Here is a 21,537-nt window from a genome sequence, read left to right on the forward strand (position 1 = left end):
TTTTGTTTGTGTAAAATTCATAGATTAAAGCTGGAAACTCCCATCCCTCAGACAGGTTGATAACCATCTGACAGCTCTTAATATCAGAACACAGTGCAGCCGACACGCTGCGGTCAGTCATCTTTGGGTCCTAACGAGTCTGAAAACACAGCCACTGATACAAGATCACAGCACACCAGTAATAGAGAAGGATGGGAAAACAATACAGCGAAGGACTTCGGGGACAAGCAAGATATGTACTTTGCATGAAAAGGGACAAGAACAAAGGCTGTAAAGGACAAATCCTAGTTGAGTTTAAAGATATTGCACTTCTAATTTCTGGCAACGGAGCTTGTGGTAATATATATATATATATATATATATATATATATATATATATATATATATTTGTGAAAGAAATACTTCCAGAGATACCAGTAACTTTGTCATACAGATCTTGTTTTCAGAGAACATCAGCCAGTGAACAGTATGAAGACAGTGAGGTAGCACACAAGATGCATTGCTCAGAGTGCCCCATCTTTAAATGAAAATGTTGTGTAATGAGGACTGTGATACCATTGATCACAGAGGGAACACCCTAATAGTTGAAATCCTTTGAATTCTGACAAGTCTTTCCCTGACTGTACATTCTGTTTTGACATCCAGTAGGTGAATGTGGCTGTTCTATATTCTGAACACTTGAGGGCTAAGCCTACTGGTAGGTGGATCTTAGAGCGGTGCAGGTTTGGGAATAAACATTGAGATCATAATCAGTGGTAGAAGATGAACATTACAGTTGAGGGAAACCCCTCTACACAAGCTACATGTGTAAGAGATAAATAAAAGCCAACATTTATGAAGGGAGAAGATTTCCTCAGCCTAGTAAAACAGTATTCATTACCAGCAGGGCAGTCTCACAGTAAGGAAGTGTAGTCTTAACGTGGGGGCAAATAGGATCAGTAACTATACACACAGAAAAATACCACTCAGTCCATCCATTCAATCATCTAGACCCATATCTTCTCCTCAATCTGTGGTCTTCTCTCATTGGTTCCTCACCGTTGCACAAAGATAGTAACATGAATTCAACAGAGCTTTGAGTGCGTTTCCATGACGACTTAATGAGGAGTCGACTTTATCCCCATTTCTCCCCTCATACATCCTCCAGTGGACTCTGACGCTGTCCAGTCTCTTAAATCTCATACAGTATAGTACAAAAATACATGTGCAGTCCAGTCTTTCAGCTCTTCTCCCTCCTCTGCACCCCCCATCACCCCTCCCCCCATTCCTCCAGATCCTCCCCGCCTCTCTAGGAGGTGCTCTTTCCGGACACAGCAGTCTTAGACGGGGTCTCCTCCGATGGCGTCTCACTGAAGATCCCTGTGTCTCCGTTCTCTGGGCCGTCACCCACGGACATCTTTTCCAGGGCTGCAGCAAGCACATAGAGAGACAAACATGAATCTCTCTCCTTACTGTTGCATCTATCACTCTTGTACCAGCTGAAATGACATATTTTCTGTTCATTCACATATGCTCATATTGTACTGTGGCTTGGGCGGTATACCGTATATCAGGGTATTTGGAAATAGCCACAGGAGGCTTCTTAACAGCTTCTACCCCCAAGCCATAAGACTCCTGAACAGCTAATCAAATGGCTACCCGGACTATTTGCATCGTCTCCCCCCCACCATCGATTTTACACTGCTGCTACTCTGTTTATTATCCAATGTACATATTACCTCACTTACCTCGACTAACCTGTGCCTCTGCATATTGACTCTGTACCGGTACCCCCTGTATATAGCCTCACTACTGTTATTTTACTGTTGCTCTTTAATTATTTGTCATTTTTCCTTCTATATTTGTAATTTGTATTTTTTTACTTCAGTTTATTTTTGTAAATACTTAACTTATTTTTCTTAACTACATTGTTGGTTAAGGGCTTGTAAGTAAGCATTTCACTACAAGGTCGATTCTGTTGTATTCGGCCTATGTGACAAATAAAAATGGATTTGATGTTTTTTTTAATACCGTCAAAATATATTAGAATTTTTTTTATAGATTGAATATTTTTTTCCTGCTTTTTAAGTAAACACCTGTAGTCAACTTGTGCAATATGTTAGATGATAAAAAAAGGTTGCGTTCATTTCACCTGTCACATTATTTTTCAATCTGAAGCTTACCAGTGTTCCCCAGTCATGTTATGTTTCTTTACAAGCACACAATGATGAGAAACTGGAGACTTGTGAGTCACTCACTGTTGTGCAGCATACGCCAGTTGATCGAGTTACAACTAAATGTTTGCCAGCTAGTTATCTTATAACTATAAAGTTAAAATGCTAAGTGGTTAGCGTCTTCCAAAATCAAGTATTGCTTGGTAACAGCAGAGAATCCCTTCCTGGATCAAGAGCCTTAATGTCTAATATTTGATTTGCGCGTGCAGCCAACTGTGAGTAACATTTTTGAGTTACTTGTATAACTTAATGAGCTGCGATGTCTGTCCTGCAAATACTTTAGATCAGAGACTGTATAAAATGTTTGAAATGCGCTTGTTAGCATTAAGTTTGCATTCTCTATGGGATGTTACATGTATATTGAACAAAAATATACATGTTTCATGAGCTGAAATAAAAAAAAATCCAGAAATGTTCCATACACACAAAAAGCTTATCTCTCCAATTTTGTGCACAAATTTGTTTACATTCCTGTCAGTAAGCATTTCTCCTTTCTCCTGCCAACATAATTCATCCACATGACAGGTGTGGCATATCAAGAAGCTGATTAAACAGCATGATCATTACACAGGTGCAACTTGTGCTGGGGACAATAAAAGGCAACTCTAAAATGTGCAGTTTGGTCACACAACACAATGCAACACAGATTCGAGTTTTGAGGGAGCATGCAATTAGCATGCTGACTGCAGGAATGTCCACCAGAGCTGTTGCCAGATAATTTAATGTTAATTTCTCTACCATAAGCTGCCTCCAACATTGTTTTAGAGAACTTGGTAGTATGTCCAACTGGCCTCACAACCGCAGACCACGTGTAACTATACCAGCCCAGGACCTCAACATCCGGCTTCTTCATCTGTGGGATCGTCTGAGACCAGCCACCCAAACAGCTGATGAAACTGAGGAGTATTTCTGTCTGTAATAAAGCCCTTTTGTGGGGAAAAACTCATTCTGATTGGCTGGGCCTGGCTCCCCAGTGGGGGGGCCTATGCCATCCCAGGCCCACCCATGGCTGTGCCCCTGCCCAGTCATGTGAAATCAATAGGTTAGGCCCTAATTTATTCATTTAAATTGACTGATTTCATTATATAAACTGTAACTCAGTAAAAATCGTTGAAATTGTTGCATGTTGCATTATATTTTTGTTCCGTACTCAAAGGCTCAGTGGGGTTTCAAAATGGCACCCCATGTGCTTAGTGCAGGTACTACCGAATATCCGGGTATGGCACAAGGTCAGTATGAGTATGACAATCTGGATACCGCCCAAGCCTACCATTTACACATTAACACAAAGACTCCCATTTGTATAATGCAAGTGAATGTGAAGTAAAAACACTGTTTAAAATGCACGTACATGAAAATAAAGCCCTACTGCTGTGAAAACTACGTGTGTGTTTTTCTGATCAATGAAAGCCCAGGACTGAGGTACAGCAGAGATAACTTGCCTTGTAGTGATGCTGAGTCTGCGGTGCCGTTGTTCCTGCTGGCGGCTGACCCCTCCTCTAGCTCATCCAGGTAGAGCCGGTAGCGATGGCCGCTGTCATCCTCATACTCCACGTTCTCATCGTCAGAGTCCACCTCCGGGGCCACGTACACCACCTCAAACTCTATCTCTCCCCTCTGGGGGACACAGAGGCAGACACACGCAGACACACACACACACACGGACAAACACAAACAGACACGCGCACACAGATACGCGCACACAGACACGCGCACACAGACACGCGTACACAGACACGCGCACACAGCAGTGTGAGAGAAAACTTAACAATAGGTTACCCAAAAGCTTAGTTGGTTTGTTTGTTTGCCGAGGCATGATTAACTGTTTTCCCCAATCCACAGCAGCAGTCCCACAGGCTAAATTAACTAACCCCAGCATGAACCTCCATTCAATTACTCTACAGAGTGTGGGCTGACTAAAGTTAAGGAAAGACATGACTGACTCAGTAAAAGTTGGAACCCACAGGCTAAACACTAACTGGGTGTCACAGAGAGGGTGACAAAAGGCTTGAAATGTGGATCACAAAAGGAACGTATTCGCTTTTTACTATGGTTTTACTTAGCCTGGTCCCAAGCTGTATATGCTGTAGTCAACTCTTCCACTGTCGCTAGTCACGTCAGAATACATAGTCATAAATTCAAGATGCAACCCTTCTCTCTTCCTGAGTCTGACCTGTTGTGAGAGGATGGTGACAGCCTCCTTGTGTTTGGCGTCCCTCAGGTTGATGCTGTTGACAGCCAGGATGGCATCGCCCACATGGAGCCCCCCACAGCGCTCCGCAGGCTGGGTAGGATGGATCTCTGAGATCAGGATGGGCACCCCGTGTTCCTTACCACCCTGTCCATCCAGACATAACACACAGATATGCACACAAATATTAGGGCATGGACCATTACAGATGAGCAACACACTATGGGTTGAGACATAGCATTTAACACTTTCTGGTTTGGGCAAAAATTGGTGGTGGAGTTTACCGTGATTGAAATTCCAAGCCCCTCGTGATCTTCTTTGGCCAACACTACTTTACGAATAGGACCAACTCCTTGGGTCTTCTTCAGTATATCTGTTTCCTGAGGGAGAGATCAAACAAGCAAACAATTAGCGATACATGAAGAGGAAACAAATACCTTCACTACATTGAGAATCAAACCCCTCTACTCTGATGTCCACTCACATGCCCAACTGGAGACGCTAGGGGTTTCTTGGGGTCGTTGCGCCCCCTGCAGGCCCGGATAACTGTTTTGTGGCGGTGGAGGTGGATCTCAGCCTCCAGCTGGTTCCACAGCTTGTCGTGAGCGGGCCCCTTCATGTCCCGACCAAGCAGCTGAATCTGCTGTACTCTGGAGATGATGGATCCAAAGACAACTAGTTACCACACTCAGCATTATTGGTTATTTCAGTCTAAGCTAGGGTTAGGGTTACCTTCCAGCCAGCTCCTTGTCCAGGTACTTGGCTGCCAATCTGGCCCCATAGACCTCAGCCTGCAGTACAGCGACGTGCCTACGGAGGGCCTCATTCTCCTTCTTATGCAGCTTGACCTCTGCCTCCAGCTTCACCTCCTTCACCTTCTCCTTCTTGTTGGCCTGCAGCTCCCTCTCCTGTCACACACACACACACACACACACACACACACACACACACACACACACACACACACACACACACACACACGAAGATAAATGGTTGAGTTAAACTCTACAGAGAGAGCGAGTGCTGTGGTACATCCACAAATACCATGTCAAAGACAAACATGAATACAGTAAACAGTATAGATGAAAGTTAAATGAAATATCTACTTGAGGACAAGACACACACATACACAGGACACACAAGATATGTAACTGTGGCTTTGGCTATTATAAGTTCAAAGCACTAACCCTTATGGTTAGAGATTGAACAAAGGGTCAAAGATTTGAACTTAATCTTTAGAGCACAGGTACAGCCAGTTGGTTCATTCAGAACTTGGCATCAAATTGAACCCCAGAACAATTGGTAACTTCCCTTTAGGGAAAATCTGCTTACCTTTTCTGATTTGTTATGATGAAAACATTACCACAATCACATATCAATTAAGCACAAAAACTGTTTTAAGTGAGAAGTAGGCATTGGTCTGAAGCCAAAAAAGGAAATTCATGTCACATGAGCACCACAATGCCTACTCCAACCAGGCTCTACCAAGGTTTTAGAGCACACAGCTTTGACTTACTACAGTAGCGAAGTTGGTCTATTGTAATTCAAACAATGTGTAGGCAGGTTGCTTAGGATTCAAACCTTCTCAAACAGCCTAATTCATACTTTTAGAGGAGGTGCTCCCACAATAATGTGATTCGTACAACAAACTTACAAAATAAAGTATTGAATGCTTTTCACCTCACACCAAGACATTATCCCATTCTACTACTTTTCAAACTTTTTAAATTATATGAAAGTAAGCTTTGCTTTTATACGACCATCTGGCTTGATTGAATTAGCTTTTTTGTCTTGTAGTAATTTATGTGGTACCCATTTTCCTTTGCGCTTTGTTGACTATTGAGACAAAACTCTTTCCAAGTATCAAAACATGCATTTTCCTATCAAATCGGGCAACACGAATATACATGAATAGGCAATAACAAACAACAAAGCTACAATAATTCCATATCTGATATCACTGTCAGTCATTGCTAGCACAAGCCCCATAGAGGGCCTGTTGGACTTATTAATGAGCAACTGTTGTTAGCAAGAGCAGGAAAAGACCAAACTTGAGGTTAGGATGAGTACACAGACCAAGGCACAGACACATGCAAGACACAGACGCACAGCTATCACTTACCACAAAACCAGACACACAGACGACATGCACACACTTACCATCTCCTCCACTGAGGGAACAGGCTTAAGGTGAGAAGAACAGAGAAGGGGTCAAAGGTTAGAAAGGCAGAGTTAAAATCACAGCCAAGCAGTGGGGAAGAATACGACCATTTACCACTTTACAGACCCACTGGAACCTCGGCAGGTATACCCCAAAAATATATTAGCAGTCGTGTGTGTGTGTGTGTGTGTGTGTGTGTGAGACGCCCTACCATCCTGTCTTTGATGGAGTCAGAGTCCACAGTCTGTCCAGCCTTGGCATGAAGCTGCAGCTGCATGGCATGAAGGTGGAGAAGCTGGTCGTGGACCTCCCTCTCCACCACCACCTTCTCCGCCTGCACGTCAGTCAGCTCCGAACGCAGGTCCACCAGCTGAGCCTGGAGGAGGGAGAGAGTTACATAAGTGTTTGCTTCTTCTGACTTCCAAGATTCTTAGGAACCCCCATCATTTATATATAGCGCAATCAGTGTGCCATGCCCATGCCATTGTCCCAGCACAGATCAAATTACATTTTGGATTGGTCTGTTTTACATTCTCCCTCTGTTCTCTTTCAGATTTTTCAACAAAGTTTTTTCTTAGAAAGCAGGCTAGTATTTATTCAAGCCTGAATGAATTTTGCCAAAATGAATAGGCCTACAAATCATGCGCTCAGAGTTGTCTATTGTATGCGAACAAAACCCAGAAAAAAATTAAATCACATTCGTGCTGGTCTCTGGAGCCTATTGAGCTTGGCAACATGGGAAGCAGACTTCGGTTCAGAGACAAATCATGTATTTATTTATGCCATTGAACTGGGGCCACCTGCCTGTCACAGCTGTGGGAATGAATTAATCTATGATATGAATGAGGTTCATATTTTAGGATTCACTCCACCTATGATGATGAAAGAAGAGTGTGCTTATCATGCGAATCTGACTGAATACTAAACAGCCTCTGTCTCCTAAATGATTTATCATCATCCTCAGAGACTCATCTATCACTGTTATAGTCAGGCCTTCATTATAGGAGACCCAGTCTAAGTCAAAGAGAATAATCTATAGTACGAATATTCTATAGCTTCTCAAATGTAAGATAGGTAGGGGAAAACAGTGACACACACACACACACCAAAAAGGGCAGGACATCCTGATTGTGACACAGTGTGGAACGTGGGCATCTCGTGGCTGGAGGTTGAGTCACTGAGAGTGATCTTTATATTCAATTTAAGTTTCAATTTAAGGGGCTTTATTGGCATGGGAAACATATTTTTTATTTAACTAGGCAAGTCAGTTAAGAACTACTTCTTATTTACAATGACGGCCTACACCGGCCAAACCCGGACGACGCTGGGTCAATTCTGCGCCGCCCTATGGGACACCCAATCACGGCAGTCTGTATTCGAACCAGGGTGTCAGTCATGACGCCTCTAGCACTGAGATGCAGTGCCTTAGACCGCTGCGCCACTTGGGAGCCCCAACGATTGCCAAAGCAAGTGAAAAAAAAGAAAATCAACAGTAGACATTACACTCACAAAAGTTCCAAAAGAATAAAGACATTTCAAATGTCATATTATGTAAATATACAGTGTTGTAATGATGTGCAAATACTTAAAGTACAAAAGGGAAAATAAATAAACATAGGTAGTATTTACAATGGTGTTTGTTCCTCACTGGTTGCCCATTTCTGTGGTCATCAATTTGGCAGGAGGTTAGGAAGTGCAGCTCAGTTTCCACCTCATTTTGTGGGCAGTGTGCACATAAGCCTGTCTTCTCTTGAGAGCCAGGTCTGCTTCGGCTGGCTTCCTCAATAGCAAGGCTATGCTCACGGAGTCTGTACATAGTCAAAGATTTCCTTCATTTTGGGTCAGTCACAGTGGTCAGGTATTGTGCCACTGTGTACTTTCTGTTTAGGGCCAAATAGCATTCTAGTTTTCTCTGTTTTTTTGTGTCTATATCCGTGCTCTCTAATCTAATCAGAAAGGCTAAGACACGGGTCCGGCTGACCTGTCCTCTTCCTGATAAACTATGCCAGAGTAACAGTCCGGAGCCGAGGCTGAGGAATTCTTAATAGCTGAGTGATCACTTTATGTTTTGTTATTATTCTACAATCTATTTTGTTTGCATAAAAAAACCTTGCTCCCTCGACAAGAGACACAGTTTAGCTTTTTGCTCAAGTGTCGGCAACATAATGACAGAAAGCAATTCCCTGAAGCTTGGCTTCCCCGGCAGACTTACATCTTCCACAGTTAAGCTTTTTAAGTGATTCACACACATGCAAAACTGATTCATCTCACATAAGGGGATAAAGCCCCCATTGAAGTCTCAGTAGGTTTATGGAGAAAATAAAGAATAGTTTTAATAGATTTTTAACGGAGGGGGTAAAGTAGATTACACCAGCGGACCCCATCCTCATGGGGTCTGAAACAGGCACCAGTCAAGGCACCAAATGTCCTTAGCTGTAGAAACACTAAGTCACTGAACATCTGGGTACCAGAGAGAGGCCCCGGACCTGAAGACATTCTTCCTCTTCAGTCTTACGGTCTTCAGCAAATACAGATCCAAATATAAATCTAGCCCATTTACACTCGTATTCATATGGAATTCTGAGTTAGCCAAAATACTGAATCTAGAAATGGATGCCCACAATGGGTTCCAGTGGCTGGGCAGGAAAAACAGGCTTGACTCACCAATCTGAGCCTTCAAGGTCTAGAAAACCTTCTACTCTACTTTCATGAGTGTTTACTAGCTATTCTGACAGCACAGCAGCATTGCTAAGAATAACATGCCAACAGACCACATAAAATGGGTTAAGGTGCAACTACACTAGGTCATTTTTAGCCAACACTAGTTTATATGCTGTTATAAACTGGGTGGTTCGAGCCCTGAATGCTGACTGGCTGACAATTGTGGTATATCAAACCGTATACCACAGGTATGACAAAACATTTGTTTTTAGTGCTCTAATTACGTTGGTAACCAGTTTATAATAGCAATAAGGTACCTCGGGGGTTTGTGGTATATGGCCAATATACCACAGCTAAGGGCTGTGTCCAGGCACTCCACTTTGCGCCATGCTTGAGAACAGCCCTTAGCCATGGTATATTGGCCATATACCATACCCCCTCTGGCCTTATTTCTTAAGTAAGGTCCCAATGAGTAGAAGGCAGGGGTGTCAAACTCATTCCCTTGAGGGCCTAGAGTTTTGCTGGCTTTGGTTTTTCCTTTCAATTAAAGATCAAGACAACCAGCTGAGGGGAGTTCCTTAGTACTTAGGTTACGGTCCAAACACGTAAAAGACACACCCTATCCCCTCAGCCCTCAAATTAAGTGGACACTTCAGATGACGTATGATGACGTCTGACGAGTATACACTTGCAGGGCAAGGGGCGAGGGAGGAGGGAATGATTTTTTTAAATGGACCACCCTTGTTCGGAAATTCGGCACTTGTTCATCCCGCAATGATTATGTTTTCAGCCACTGGTGGCTTGTGGGTGCTTTATATGTGCTACAGTCAATTATGATTGCATGTACACTTATATTAACTATATAATTATTAATATGCCTACTGTATGATAGCTAGCAAAAAAATGCCTAGCTACTTCTGAAGAAGGATAAAAAATATTTCTACAATTTCCAAAAGCTAATCAAACAAAAACATCTTACTTTTACGAGACGTGTTTGTGCATTAGTAGCACAATTTCTAAATTCTTTACATTCGTTTTTACTTACACTTGTATGTTGACTCCATATTGAGATTTAAAGTTTTGCCGGACTTTTCTTAGCGGATGTACAATCGTCACGAATTGAATTATGGGGCGTTTTAGGCCCCGGAGTGAACATAATTGTACACTCGCAAACTCGACTAAAAACGAGGGCTGAGGGGCTTACGTTGCAAACTTCCCTTGCTTGACTAATCATTTGAACCACCCGCCAAGATGGTGACGGGGATTCCCCAAGAGCATAAGGCGATGGTAAGTGGACGAGGGTGTGTCTATTACGATTTTGAACCGCAGCCCTTGTGACCTTAATTCATCAATCAAGTACAAGGGAGGCAAGAAAACTCAGTGACACAGCCCTCCGTGGAATGAGTTTGACACGTGATATAAAACCCTATTTGCACGGGAATAGTATTAGCAGAGAACTTGGTTATGTATTTCGACAGGATTCGTTTTTTTTTTTTATTCAACAAATTGACAGTTACAACAGAAACATAGAGGTTTTTTATTTAACTAGGCAAGTCAGTTAAGAACAAATTCTTATTTACAATGACGGCCTACCAAAAGGCCTCCTGCGGGGACGGGGCCTGGGATAAATTATTATATATATTTTTTAAATACTATATAAATATAGGGCAAAATACACATCACAACAAGAGAACAACACAACACTACACAAAGAGGGAACTAAGACGACAACACTAAGACGACAACATAGCAAGGCAGCAACACATAACACAGCATGGTAGCAACACAACATATAGCAACACAACATACAGTTGAAGTCGGAAGTTTACATGCACTTGGAGTCATTAAAACTCGTTTTCCAACTACTCCACAAATTTCTTGTTAACAAACTATAGTTTTGGCAAGTCGGCTAGGACATCTTCTTTGTGCATGACACAAGTCATTTTTACAACAATTGTTTACAGACAGATTATTTCACTGTATCACAATTCCAGTGGGTCAGAAGTTTACATACACTAAATTGACAGCTTGGAAAATTACAGAAAATTATGTCATGGCTTTAGAAGCTTCTGATAGGCTAATTGACATCATTTGAGTCAATTGGAGGTATACCTGTGGATGTATTTCAAGGCCTACCTTCAAACTCAGTGCCTCTTTGCTTGACATCATGGGAAAATCAAAAGAAATCAGCCAAGACCTCAGAAAAACAATTGTAGACCTCTACAAGTCTAGTTCATCCTTGGGAGCAATTTCCAAACACCTGAAGGTACCACGCTCATCTGTACAAGCAATAGCACGCAAGTATAAACACCATGGGACCACGCAGCCGTCATACCGCTCAGGAAGGAGACGTGTCTCCTAGAGATGAAGTACTTTGGTGAGAAAAGTGCAAATCAATCCCAGAACAACAACAACAAAGGACCTTGTGAAGATGCTGAAGGAAACAGGTACAAAAGTATCTATATCCACAGTAAAACAAGTCCTATATCGACATAACCTGAAAGGCCGCTCAGCAAGGAAGAAGCCACTGCTCCAAAACCGCCATAAAAAAGCCAGACTACGGTTTGCAACTGCACATGGGGACAAAGATTGTGCTTTTTGGAGAAATGTCCTCTGGTCTGATGAAACAAAAATATTACTTTTTGGTCATAATGACCATCGTTATGTTTGGAGGAAAAAGGGGGAAGCTTGCAAGCTGAAGAACACCATCCCAACCGGGAAGCACAGGGGGTGGCAGCATCATGTTGTGGGGGTGCTTTGCTGCAGGAGGGACTGGTGCACTTCACAAAATAGATGACATCATGAGGAATGAAAATTATGTGGATATATTGAAGCAACATCTCAAGACATCTGTCAGGAAGTTAAAGCTTGTTGCAAATGGGTCTTCCAAATGGACAATGACCCCAAGCATACTTCCAAAGTTGTGGCAAAATGGCTTAAGGACAACAAAGTCAAGGTATTGGAGTGCCCATCACAAAGCCTTGACCTCAATCCTATACAAAGTTTGTGGGCAGAACTGAAAAAGTGTGTGCGAGCAAGGAGGCCTACAACTCTGACTCAGTTACACCAGCTCTGTCAGGAGAAACGGGCCAAAATTCACCCAACTTATTGTGGGAAGCTTGTGGAAGGCTACCCGAAACCTTTCACCAAAGTTAAACAGTTTAAAGGCAATGATACCAAATACTAATTGAGTGTATGTAAACTTCTGACCCACTGGGAATGTGATAAAATAAATCATTCTCTCTACTATTATTCTTACATTTCACATTCTTAAAATAAAGTGGTGATCCTAACTGACATAAGACAGGGAATTTTTACTAGGATTAAATGTCAGGAATTGTGAAAACTGAGTTTAAATGTATTTGGCTAAGGTGTATGTAAACTTCCGACTTCAACTGTAACAACATGGTAGCAACACAACATGGTAGCTGCACAAAACATGGTACAAACATTATTGGTCTCAGACAACAGCCCAAAGGGCAAGAAGGAAGAAACAACAATACATCACAGAAAGCAGCCACAACTGTCAGTAAGAGTGTCTATGATTTAGTCTTTGAAGAGATTGACATAAAACTGTCCAGTTTGAGTGTTTGTTGCAGCTCGTTCCAGTTGCCCTTGATTCTAAGCAATATTGTGCTGCTATTATTATTGACCTGGCCAAAGCTTTGGCAGCGAACTGAAAATAGGAGCGGCCCAGGGATGTGTGTGCTTTGGGGACCTTTAACAGAATGTGACTGGCAGAACGGGTGTTGTATGTGGAGGATGAGGGCTGCAGTAGATATCTCAGAGGCCTAAAAGGGTTTTATAAATAAGCATCAACCAGTGGGTCTTGCGACGGGTATACAGAGATGACCAGTTTACAGACTTGGGGTGGCAGGTAGCCTAGTGGTTAGAGCATTGGTCCAGAAACCGAAAGGATGCTGGATCGAATCCCCAAGCTGACAAGATAAAAATCTGTCATTCTGCCCCTGAACAAGGCAGTTAACCACTGTTCCCCGTTAGGCCGTCATTGTAAATAAGAATTTGTTCTTAACGGACTTGCCTAGTTAAATAAAATGTTAACCTCTTACATCTAGACGTTCCGCTAGCGGAACACCTGCTCCAATAGCCAATGATGGGCGTGGCGCAAATTACAAATTCCTCAAAAATACAAAAACTTCAATTTTTCAAACATATGACTATTTTACACCATTTTAAAGACAAGACTCTCCTTTATCTAACCAAACTGTCCGATTTCAAAAAGGCTTTACAACGAAAGCAAAACATTAGATTATGTCAGCAGAGTACCCAGCCAGAAATAATCAGACACCCATTTTTCAAGCTAGCATATAATGTCACAAAAAAAAAACCACAGCTAAATGCAGCACTAACCTTTGATGATCTTCATCAGATGACACACCTAGGACATTATGTTATACAATACATGCATGTTTTGTTCAATCAAGTTCATATTTATATCAAAAAACAGCTTTTTACATTAGCATGTGACGTTCAGAACTAGCATACCCCCCGCAAACTTCCGGTGAATTTACTAAATTACTCACGATAAACGTTCACAAAAAACATAACAATTATTTTAAGAATTATAGATACAGAACTCCTCTATGCACTCGCTATGTCCGATTTTAAAATAGCTTTTCAGTGAAAGCACATTTTGCAATATTCTAAGTAGATAGCCCGGCATCACAGGGCTAGCCATTTAGACACCCACCAAGTTTAGCTCTCACCAAAGTCAGATTTACTATAAGAAAAATGTTATTACCTTTGCTGTTCTTCGTCAGAATGCACTCCCAGGACTTCTACTTCAATAACAAATGTTGGTTTGGTCCCAAATAATCCATAGTTATATCCAAATAGCGGCGTTTTGTTCGTGCGTTCAAGACACTATCCGAAAGGGTAAATAAGGGTTACGCGCCCGACGTGTTTCGTGACAAAAAAAATCGAAATATTCCATTACCGTACTTCAAAGCATGTCAACCGCTGTTTAAAATCAATTTTTATGCCATTTTTCTCGTAAAAAAGCGATAATATTCCGACCGGGAAAGCGTGTTTACGTTCAAAGAGAGAGAAAATAAAAACATGGGATCCCCTCGTGCACGAGCCTCAGTCTGATGGTCCCCTGATAGAGCACTTACCAAAGGCGCTAATGTTTTTCAGCCAACGGCTGGAATTACATCATTCAGCTTTTTCCAGGGTTCTGAGAGCCTATGGGAGCCGTAGGAAGTGTCACGTTACAGCAAAGATCCTAAGTTTTCAATAAACAGAGCCAAGAAGCTCAAGGAATGGTCAGAGGGTACTTCCTGTTTGGAATCTTCTCAGGTTTTTGCCTGCCATATGAGTTCTGTTATACTCACAGACACCATTAAAACAGTTTTAGAAACTTTTGGGTGTTTTCTATCCAAAGCCAATAATTATATGCATATTCTAGTTTCTGGGCAGGAGTAATAATCAGATTAAATCGGGTACGTTTTTTATCCGGCCGTGAAAATACTGCTCCCTAGCCATAACAGTTTAAGGTTGCAGTGACACATCCATGACCTGAGCGGACACCAGATTGCATATCCGAGAGAATACTATAGACATCAAGAAAGCCAGTCAGTTGATTATTGACAAGTTTTTGCAACACTTTTGATAAACATGGCAAAATAGAAATAGGCCTATAACAGTTAGGATCTTGATTCCCAAATTTCTAAACCATACCAAACCACCTTTGGTATAGCGTCGCCATAATAGTTGAATTTAGAAAGTGTGTTCATAATAGAGGTCGACCGATTATGATTTTTCAACGCCGATACCACTACCGATTATTGGGGGGCCAAAAAAGGCCGATACTGATTAATCGGACGATTTAAAAATTTTTTTTTTTAAGTATTTATTTATTTGTAATAATGACAATTACAACAATACTGAATGAACACTTATTTTAACTTAATATAATACATCAATAAAATACATTTTGCCTCAAATAAATAATTTGGTTTAAATAATGCAAAAACAAAGTGTTGGAGAAGAAAGTAAAAGTGCAATATGTGCCATGTAAAAAAGCTAATGTTTAAGTTCCTTGCTCAGAACATGAGAACATATGAAAGATGGTGGTTCCTTTTAACATGAGTCTTCAATATTCCCAGGTAAGAAGTTTTAGGTTGTAGTTATTATAGGAATTATAGGACTATTTCTCTCTATACCATTTGTATTTCATATACCTTTGACTATTGGATGTTCTTATAGGCACTTTAGTATTGCCAGTGTAACAGTATAGCTTCCATCCCTCTCCTCGCTCCTACCTGGGCTCAAACCAGGAACACATCGACAACAGCCACCCTCGAAGCAGCGTTACCGATGTAGAGCAAGGGGAACAACTACTCCAAGTCTCAGAGCGAGTGACGTTTGAAACGCTATTAGCGCGCACCCACTTACTAGCTAGCCATTTCACATCGGTTACACCAGCCTAATCTTGGGAGTTGATAGGCTTGAAGTCATAAACAGCGCAATGCTTGAAGAATTGCGAAGACCTGCTGGCAAAACGCACCAAGGTGCTGTTTGAATGAATGCTTACGAGCCTGCTGCTGCCTACCATCGCTCAGTCAGACTGCTCTATCAAATATCAAATCATAGACTTAATTATAACATAATAACACACACAAATACGAGCCTTTGGTCATTAATATGGACGAATCAGGAAACTATCATTTAGAAAATGAAACATTTATTATTTCAGTGAAATACGGAACCGTTCCGTATTTTATCTAACGGGTGGCATCCCTAAGTCTAAATATTCCTGTTACATTGCACAACCTTCAATGTTATGTCATAATTATGTACAATTCTGGCAAATTAATTAGGGCCTTTGTTAGGAATAAATGGACTTCACACAGTCTGCAATGAGCCAGGCGGCCCAAACTGCTGTATATACCCTGACTGCTTGCACGGAACGCTAGAGAAGTGACACAAATTCATGTTAGCAGGCAATATTAACTAAATATGCAGGTTTAAAAATATATACTTGTGTATTGATTTTAAAGAAAGGCATTGATGTTTATGGTTAGGTACATTGGTGCAACGACAGTGCTTTTTTTCGCAAATGCACTTGTTAAATCATCACCCGTTTGTCGAAGTAGGCTGTGATTCGATGAGAAATGAACAGGCACCGCATTGATTATATGCAACGCAGGACACGCTAGATAAACTAGTAATATCATCAACCATGTGTAGTTAACTAGTGATTATGTTAAGATTTATTGTTTTTATAAGATAAGTTTAATGCTAGCTAGCAACTTACCTTGGCTTCTTGCTGCCCTTGCGTAACAGGTAGTCAGCCTGCCACGCAGGCTCCTCATGGAGTGCAACGTAAGGCAGGTGGTTAGAGCGTTTGACTAGTAACCGGAAGGTTGCAAAAACGAATCCCCCCTGAACAAGGCAGTTAACCCCCATTCCTAGGCCGTCATTGAAAATAAGAATGTGTTCTTAATCTGACTTGCCTAGTTAAATAAAGGTGTAAAAAAATAATTATAATTGTAAAAAAATAATTGAAAAAATTAAATCGGCAAATCCGTGGGTAAAAATACCGATTACCGATTGTTATGAAAACTTGAAATCGGCCCTAATTAATCGGCTATTCCGATTAATCAGTCGACCTCTAGTTCATAATCATTAGGATATTTTAGCAATCCGCAATATAAAACGTCCTAAATATCCCTTAGCCTTCAGATGTGAGCAACACAATGCACTTGCACTTGATATGCGTTTTTAGACAATGAATGAGGAAGTGAACTTATAATTTCCAAACGTTTAGCTCTGTTGTATGCTGCTTTGCGATCTATTAAAACCAAGGGTTGCATTAAATAGGCGCAATATTTTTTTATTGATGCATTTGGCAATGTTCAACTCATTCGCACATAACGTATAAACAAAAGCATTTACAGTGAAAGTTGATACATCTAGGCCCTTCATATATAGGCTATGCACAGCACTGTTCAATTTATCGAGTCAGTTAGTTTCCTTGCTCAAAGTGCGAGCAACACCTGACAAACTCAGACATTGCTCTCAAAACACAGGGATGTCGATTCACACGGGACTAGTATTATCAGATGATTTTGGAGTTTGCCAAAAAAACAGTAGGTTATTCTGGCTGGAATTGTTACTCTCCAGCCATGTAAAAATGAGTGACATGGCAGATTCGGACAGGACTAAAATTACAAAGACGTGGTGTTTTGTGCTCATGCACATATTTACCCTACCCGACCTCCCCAGTAAAACTAATCCAGTCCGAATAGGATTTTGGGCAACCTAAAACTCTTCTTGAGCCCTATTCGCACGGGACTAGTATTACTAAAGAACATTGGTTATGTCTGGTCTTCTGTGTGAGAACCTAGATTAATATTGGGCGATTCCACGACAGCTGAAAATATTTTGGGCTTCTCAGATCTGTTCTGGCAATTCTCACATAGGAACTTCATTCGGAGGAAGGATGTTTAACATGCTTTTTACATTTCTTTTTTTATCATGATGAAATTGTCGATTTTAGGCCCTTTTTAGACTTATACAGGCCTCCTGTAAAACCCTATGAACTGTACATGATACAACATCTTGGTGTCATTATAGTCCTTATTGTGCTCCCTCAAATATGGAGTAGCCTATGTCCAGTTCATGAAAGACATTTTCAAATCCATTTATTCAACATTAAAAAAATCTCAAAACTACCCTTTTTGATTTTGCCTATTTTTAGACATATTGTTTCAAGGCTCTACAGTGCCACCATTTGACTTGCATATGCGCCTAAATATTTTGCTGTGCGACCTGGAATTTTAATTTAGGAGCACCGGTGCGCCTAGAAGAATTAAGGATTCTAGCTTTAATAACTCATAGTTTTTATTGCGCTCCTAAATGAGGCACAGAAGTGCTCCTTGTAAACTAAGGTCAGCATAGAGCCCTGTGTTTGTAACAATATACTCTTCAAACACATCACATTTCCATAGTGGGCTCTGCTACTTTTAAAGATATGACCCATTTTTTGTTCTTCTTCATAGAAATAGACATTACAGGTCATTAACCAATCACGGTCCTCCTTTAGGATTGCACATTCAGAAAGTCACCAGCAGTGGGAGAACCCTTTGAATCCATTTTCCCATTCACAGTGTTGGTGGTGCTCATAAAATTGATCACACCTTCAGAATTAGCAGAGAGCCCACTCTGGAAATGTGATGTACTTGTAGAGTATATTGTCCCAAACAATATGTCTTAAAATCAACAAGGGTAGTTGTGGTGCTGTAAACGGCAAACCCTCTTACCATGCCCTTCCAGCACCTTCCAAGTTAGGAGGCTAATAGAGCCCAGCTGAGGTTCATTAGTCAATCATGTGTGTGATTGTTCAGCCAATCAGACCAAACAGTTCAGTAGGCTGCTGCTGCTCACATTCGGGGGGAGAAAGGACTGGAGACAATAGCAGACAGGTTGGGAGCTAAAATACTTTAAGAGATACCTTAGTTACTGAAGTTATGTGTTAAGTAACTTAATCTTGAGCCTTTATGTTTATATACCGGCACAGCCAGAAGAGGACTGGCCACACCTCATAGCCTGGTTCCTCTCTAGGTTTCTTCCTAGGTTTTGGCCTTTCTAGGGAGTTTTTCCTAGCCACCGTGCTTCTTTCACATGCATTGCTTGCTGTTTGGGGTTTTAGGCTGGGTTTCTATACAGCACTTTGAGATATCAGCTGATGTACGAAGGGCTATATAAATATATTTGATTTGATTTATGTTTGTAAAATGTATTAAATCTGACATTTTTACAGTTTACTCTTCCTCTACCCTGAGACCCCTTCTAGTTCTGGTCTGTGACATTGGTCCCTCCCAAGGCTCTGCTGCAGTAGTTGAGATTCATATTTTTGAAATTGAATAAATGAAAATTGTATTAAAGAATGAAGAAACTTTATATATACAGAATAATAATACCAAGATGTCTGTATCATGTAGTCCTACAGTTCACCGATCAAAGGCTCTCACAGGAGGCATGTATAGGCCTAAAATGGGAACTTACTTTCATGATATTCTCAATGGTTTGTGAAAAAAGCATTTCAAACATCCTTCCTCCCATTGAAGTTTGAGAATTGCCAGAACAATCTGCAATACCAAAAATATGTTCTGCTGATGTGGACTCTAACAATTATTAGTGAACTTCCCATGCTCCAGTATTTGACATTTCTATGTCCTTACCTTGGTGCCTTTGATGTGTTTTATCATGGGCTTCTGACCTGCCCTTCCTGCTGTAATGTGACCATTGTGTCAACCTGTCATTAGCTCAAAGCTACCTTAGGTAGGTGGAAAACATGTAGGCCTAGTTAAAAATGTAACAATACAGATCTAACCTACTTTCTCTAAATAGATCTTAACATAATTCTAATTGGTCACACAGCAACGGGCGTAACCAGTGGACAGAAAACAGGTATTTCACAAATCCAATCATAGCTGATTTTCCACAGATTTGGTTTACTTTAGCAATGTCATATACCCTTAGGCCATGACTTTGTAGTGGGTGTTGTTGGGTGCCAACTGGTTGTGTAAAGCCAGAATTCCTGGTCTCACCACTATACTGCGCTGAAGGTAGAGGCTGAAATGCAGTATCAATTTACATACAGGCAGTAATAGGAGCTCTACGGTAGTCTTAAGAATTGTTGGGAAGGTGTTGACTGAGTCAACTACACCACTGACCAAACAATGGCTATTGAGCATGGTGAGGTCATACATGGTGGAGTAAGGGTCAGGATGATCCTTGTTTCTCTCATCAATAGATTTTACAACGTGAAGTGGCTGTCAAATAGTGTGTGTGTGTGTGTGTGTGTGTACTGTCGCCTAATTCTTATTCTGTCAATTGCCAGAGCAGAAATGCAGATTGTCAACACAAGTTACACAACAGATATTGATAGTGGGTGGTCAATTTCAAACTTTTAGGAAGGGACAAAGTACGGAAGTTGTTGTTTGGGATCATGTCGAGCCATCTACCCTCGACCTGTCACTCAACTGGATGTCCAGAGACGCACTGTCATGCATGGAGAGAGCTATGGAGGACATTCTAATTCTGACAGCTATTTAGCTAACTAGGAGCTAGCTTGTTGGCCTACACAGCATAAGTATACCATTAACATATCAAATGATCATGCGCATCCTTTTTAGCATTTATACAAGACAAGTTTGCGCTCACCTCTACTTTGTGATTAAGTTGAAAAATCGTCTGGGCTTTGTGGCAAAGCTGAGCAAAACAGGAGCTGAGACTTGTCATCTTTTGACGACCCTCGTATGTGATGTCAGCTTGATCTGGGTCGATTTCTCCAAGTAGTAAATCGACGTCAACAAACGCCTTGTCAAACTCCTTCTCCAGAACCTCAAGCCACCGAAACATGGACATCCCCGTGCCTGGACTGACCAGGGCCGTGGCCTGGGCTGACGGAGAGGCACCGGCCGAGGCAGACATGTCCAACAGTGCAGGCTAAAAGCTAAAGCTAGCTGACTAACCGATTCCCTTCACAAATAAAATCAGCGCTTTGTTTCCACCACCCTGTATAAGTTAACTGAGTCGTAATACCAGAGTTACACTGTACTCTAAATGCCCTAATCATACGAAACTGTTTCTTTTCAGAAAAGACTGGCAAAAATAAATGTATTTGGTTCTTTCCCAAAACCCTAATCCTACCAGGAAACCCGAAATCGGATACGGATCATAGCTATGAATCGACTACAACAGTCTGCCACACAACAGAGAAAAAGCAATCGATAGCATATCTAGTCAATCTGTGTCGAGTTCTTGGGGGCAGTTTCCTGCCACTCCTTATACTGGCAGACAGTAGCACATATTATTGTACCTTTGTCGTTAACAATTGCAGTTAAATGCTTTGCTTTTCACTCTTGTTTTTGTTGGCCACTCCCTGTGTCTAAAATATCTTGTTGGAGAGTGTAAACATTTCTTATGTCATTGTAGACATGGTGTGAGTGGCTATGCAGACAGTATTACATATTTTACATAGCTACTTTTTGCATTAAATAAATTACTTTTAATTGTATTTGCTAACTTCTTATCTCACACCATTGTTGTTGGAATAATCAGACAAATATTTTATTTATTTAATGTTCATGAGAGATAAATATACATTCCCTGGGTGGCACTACAGAAGACTATCCTTCAGTTAAAAGACACGTGGTCGTTATTCATTCATCTGTATTAAATGTTACCAATAATATATGCCATTTAGCCAACGCTTTTATCCAAAGCGACTTAGTCACACGTGCATGCAGTAATCAGGGTTAAGGTAGTTCATCTAACAT

The 21,537-nt window shown here is 41.2% G+C and overlaps 1 protein-coding gene across 2 annotated transcripts; it reads right to left on the reverse strand.

The window, feature by feature from the left end:
* Nucleotides 1-417: 417 nt before the first annotated feature.
* On the reverse strand, nucleotides 418-21,144 carry LOC115174833 (Golgi-associated PDZ and coiled-coil motif-containing protein). Of its 2 annotated transcripts, XM_029733760.1 has the most exons (9): nucleotides 20,420-21,143; nucleotides 6,777-6,941; nucleotides 6,565-6,588; nucleotides 5,137-5,312; nucleotides 4,889-5,054; nucleotides 4,689-4,784; nucleotides 4,387-4,551; nucleotides 3,656-3,830; nucleotides 418-1,407 (listed from the first exon to the last, which is right to left on the reverse strand). In XM_029733760.1, exons 1-9 carry the CDS (start codon nucleotides 20,687-20,689, stop codon nucleotides 1,289-1,291), a joined length of 1,356 nt encoding a protein of 451 aa, XP_029589620.1. In that variant the 5' UTR covers nucleotides 20,690-21,143; the 3' UTR covers nucleotides 418-1,288. The 2 variants fall into 2 exon arrangements, with proteins under 2 accessions (XP_029589620.1, XP_029589621.1); XM_029733761.1 differs by lacking the exon at nucleotides 6,565-6,588 and having other exon boundaries at nucleotides 20,420-21,144.
* Between the last annotated feature and the right edge of the window lie 393 nt (nucleotides 21,145-21,537).

This window comes from Salmo trutta, chromosome 35 (genome assembly GCF_901001165.1).
Source record: "Salmo trutta chromosome 35, fSalTru1.1, whole genome shotgun sequence".
NCBI lineage: Eukaryota > Metazoa > Chordata > Actinopteri > Salmoniformes > Salmonidae > Salmo > Salmo trutta.

Bases quoted from the DNA above. Each gene is read 5' to 3' on its own strand.
- LOC115174833 (XM_029733760.1), bottom strand. From the start codon at position 20,689: ATGTCTGCCTCGGCCGGTGCCTCTCCGTCAGCCCAGGCCACGGCCCTG. The intron at 6,942-20,419 runs GTGAGCGCAAAC...TCCCTCCTCCAG, and splicing joins AACTTAATCACAAAGTAGAG to GCTCAGCTGGTGGACCTGCG. The intron at 5,313-6,564 runs GTAAGTGTGTGC...TGTGTGTGACAG, and splicing joins TTCCCTCAGTGGAGGAGATG to GAGAGGGAGCTGCAGGCCAA.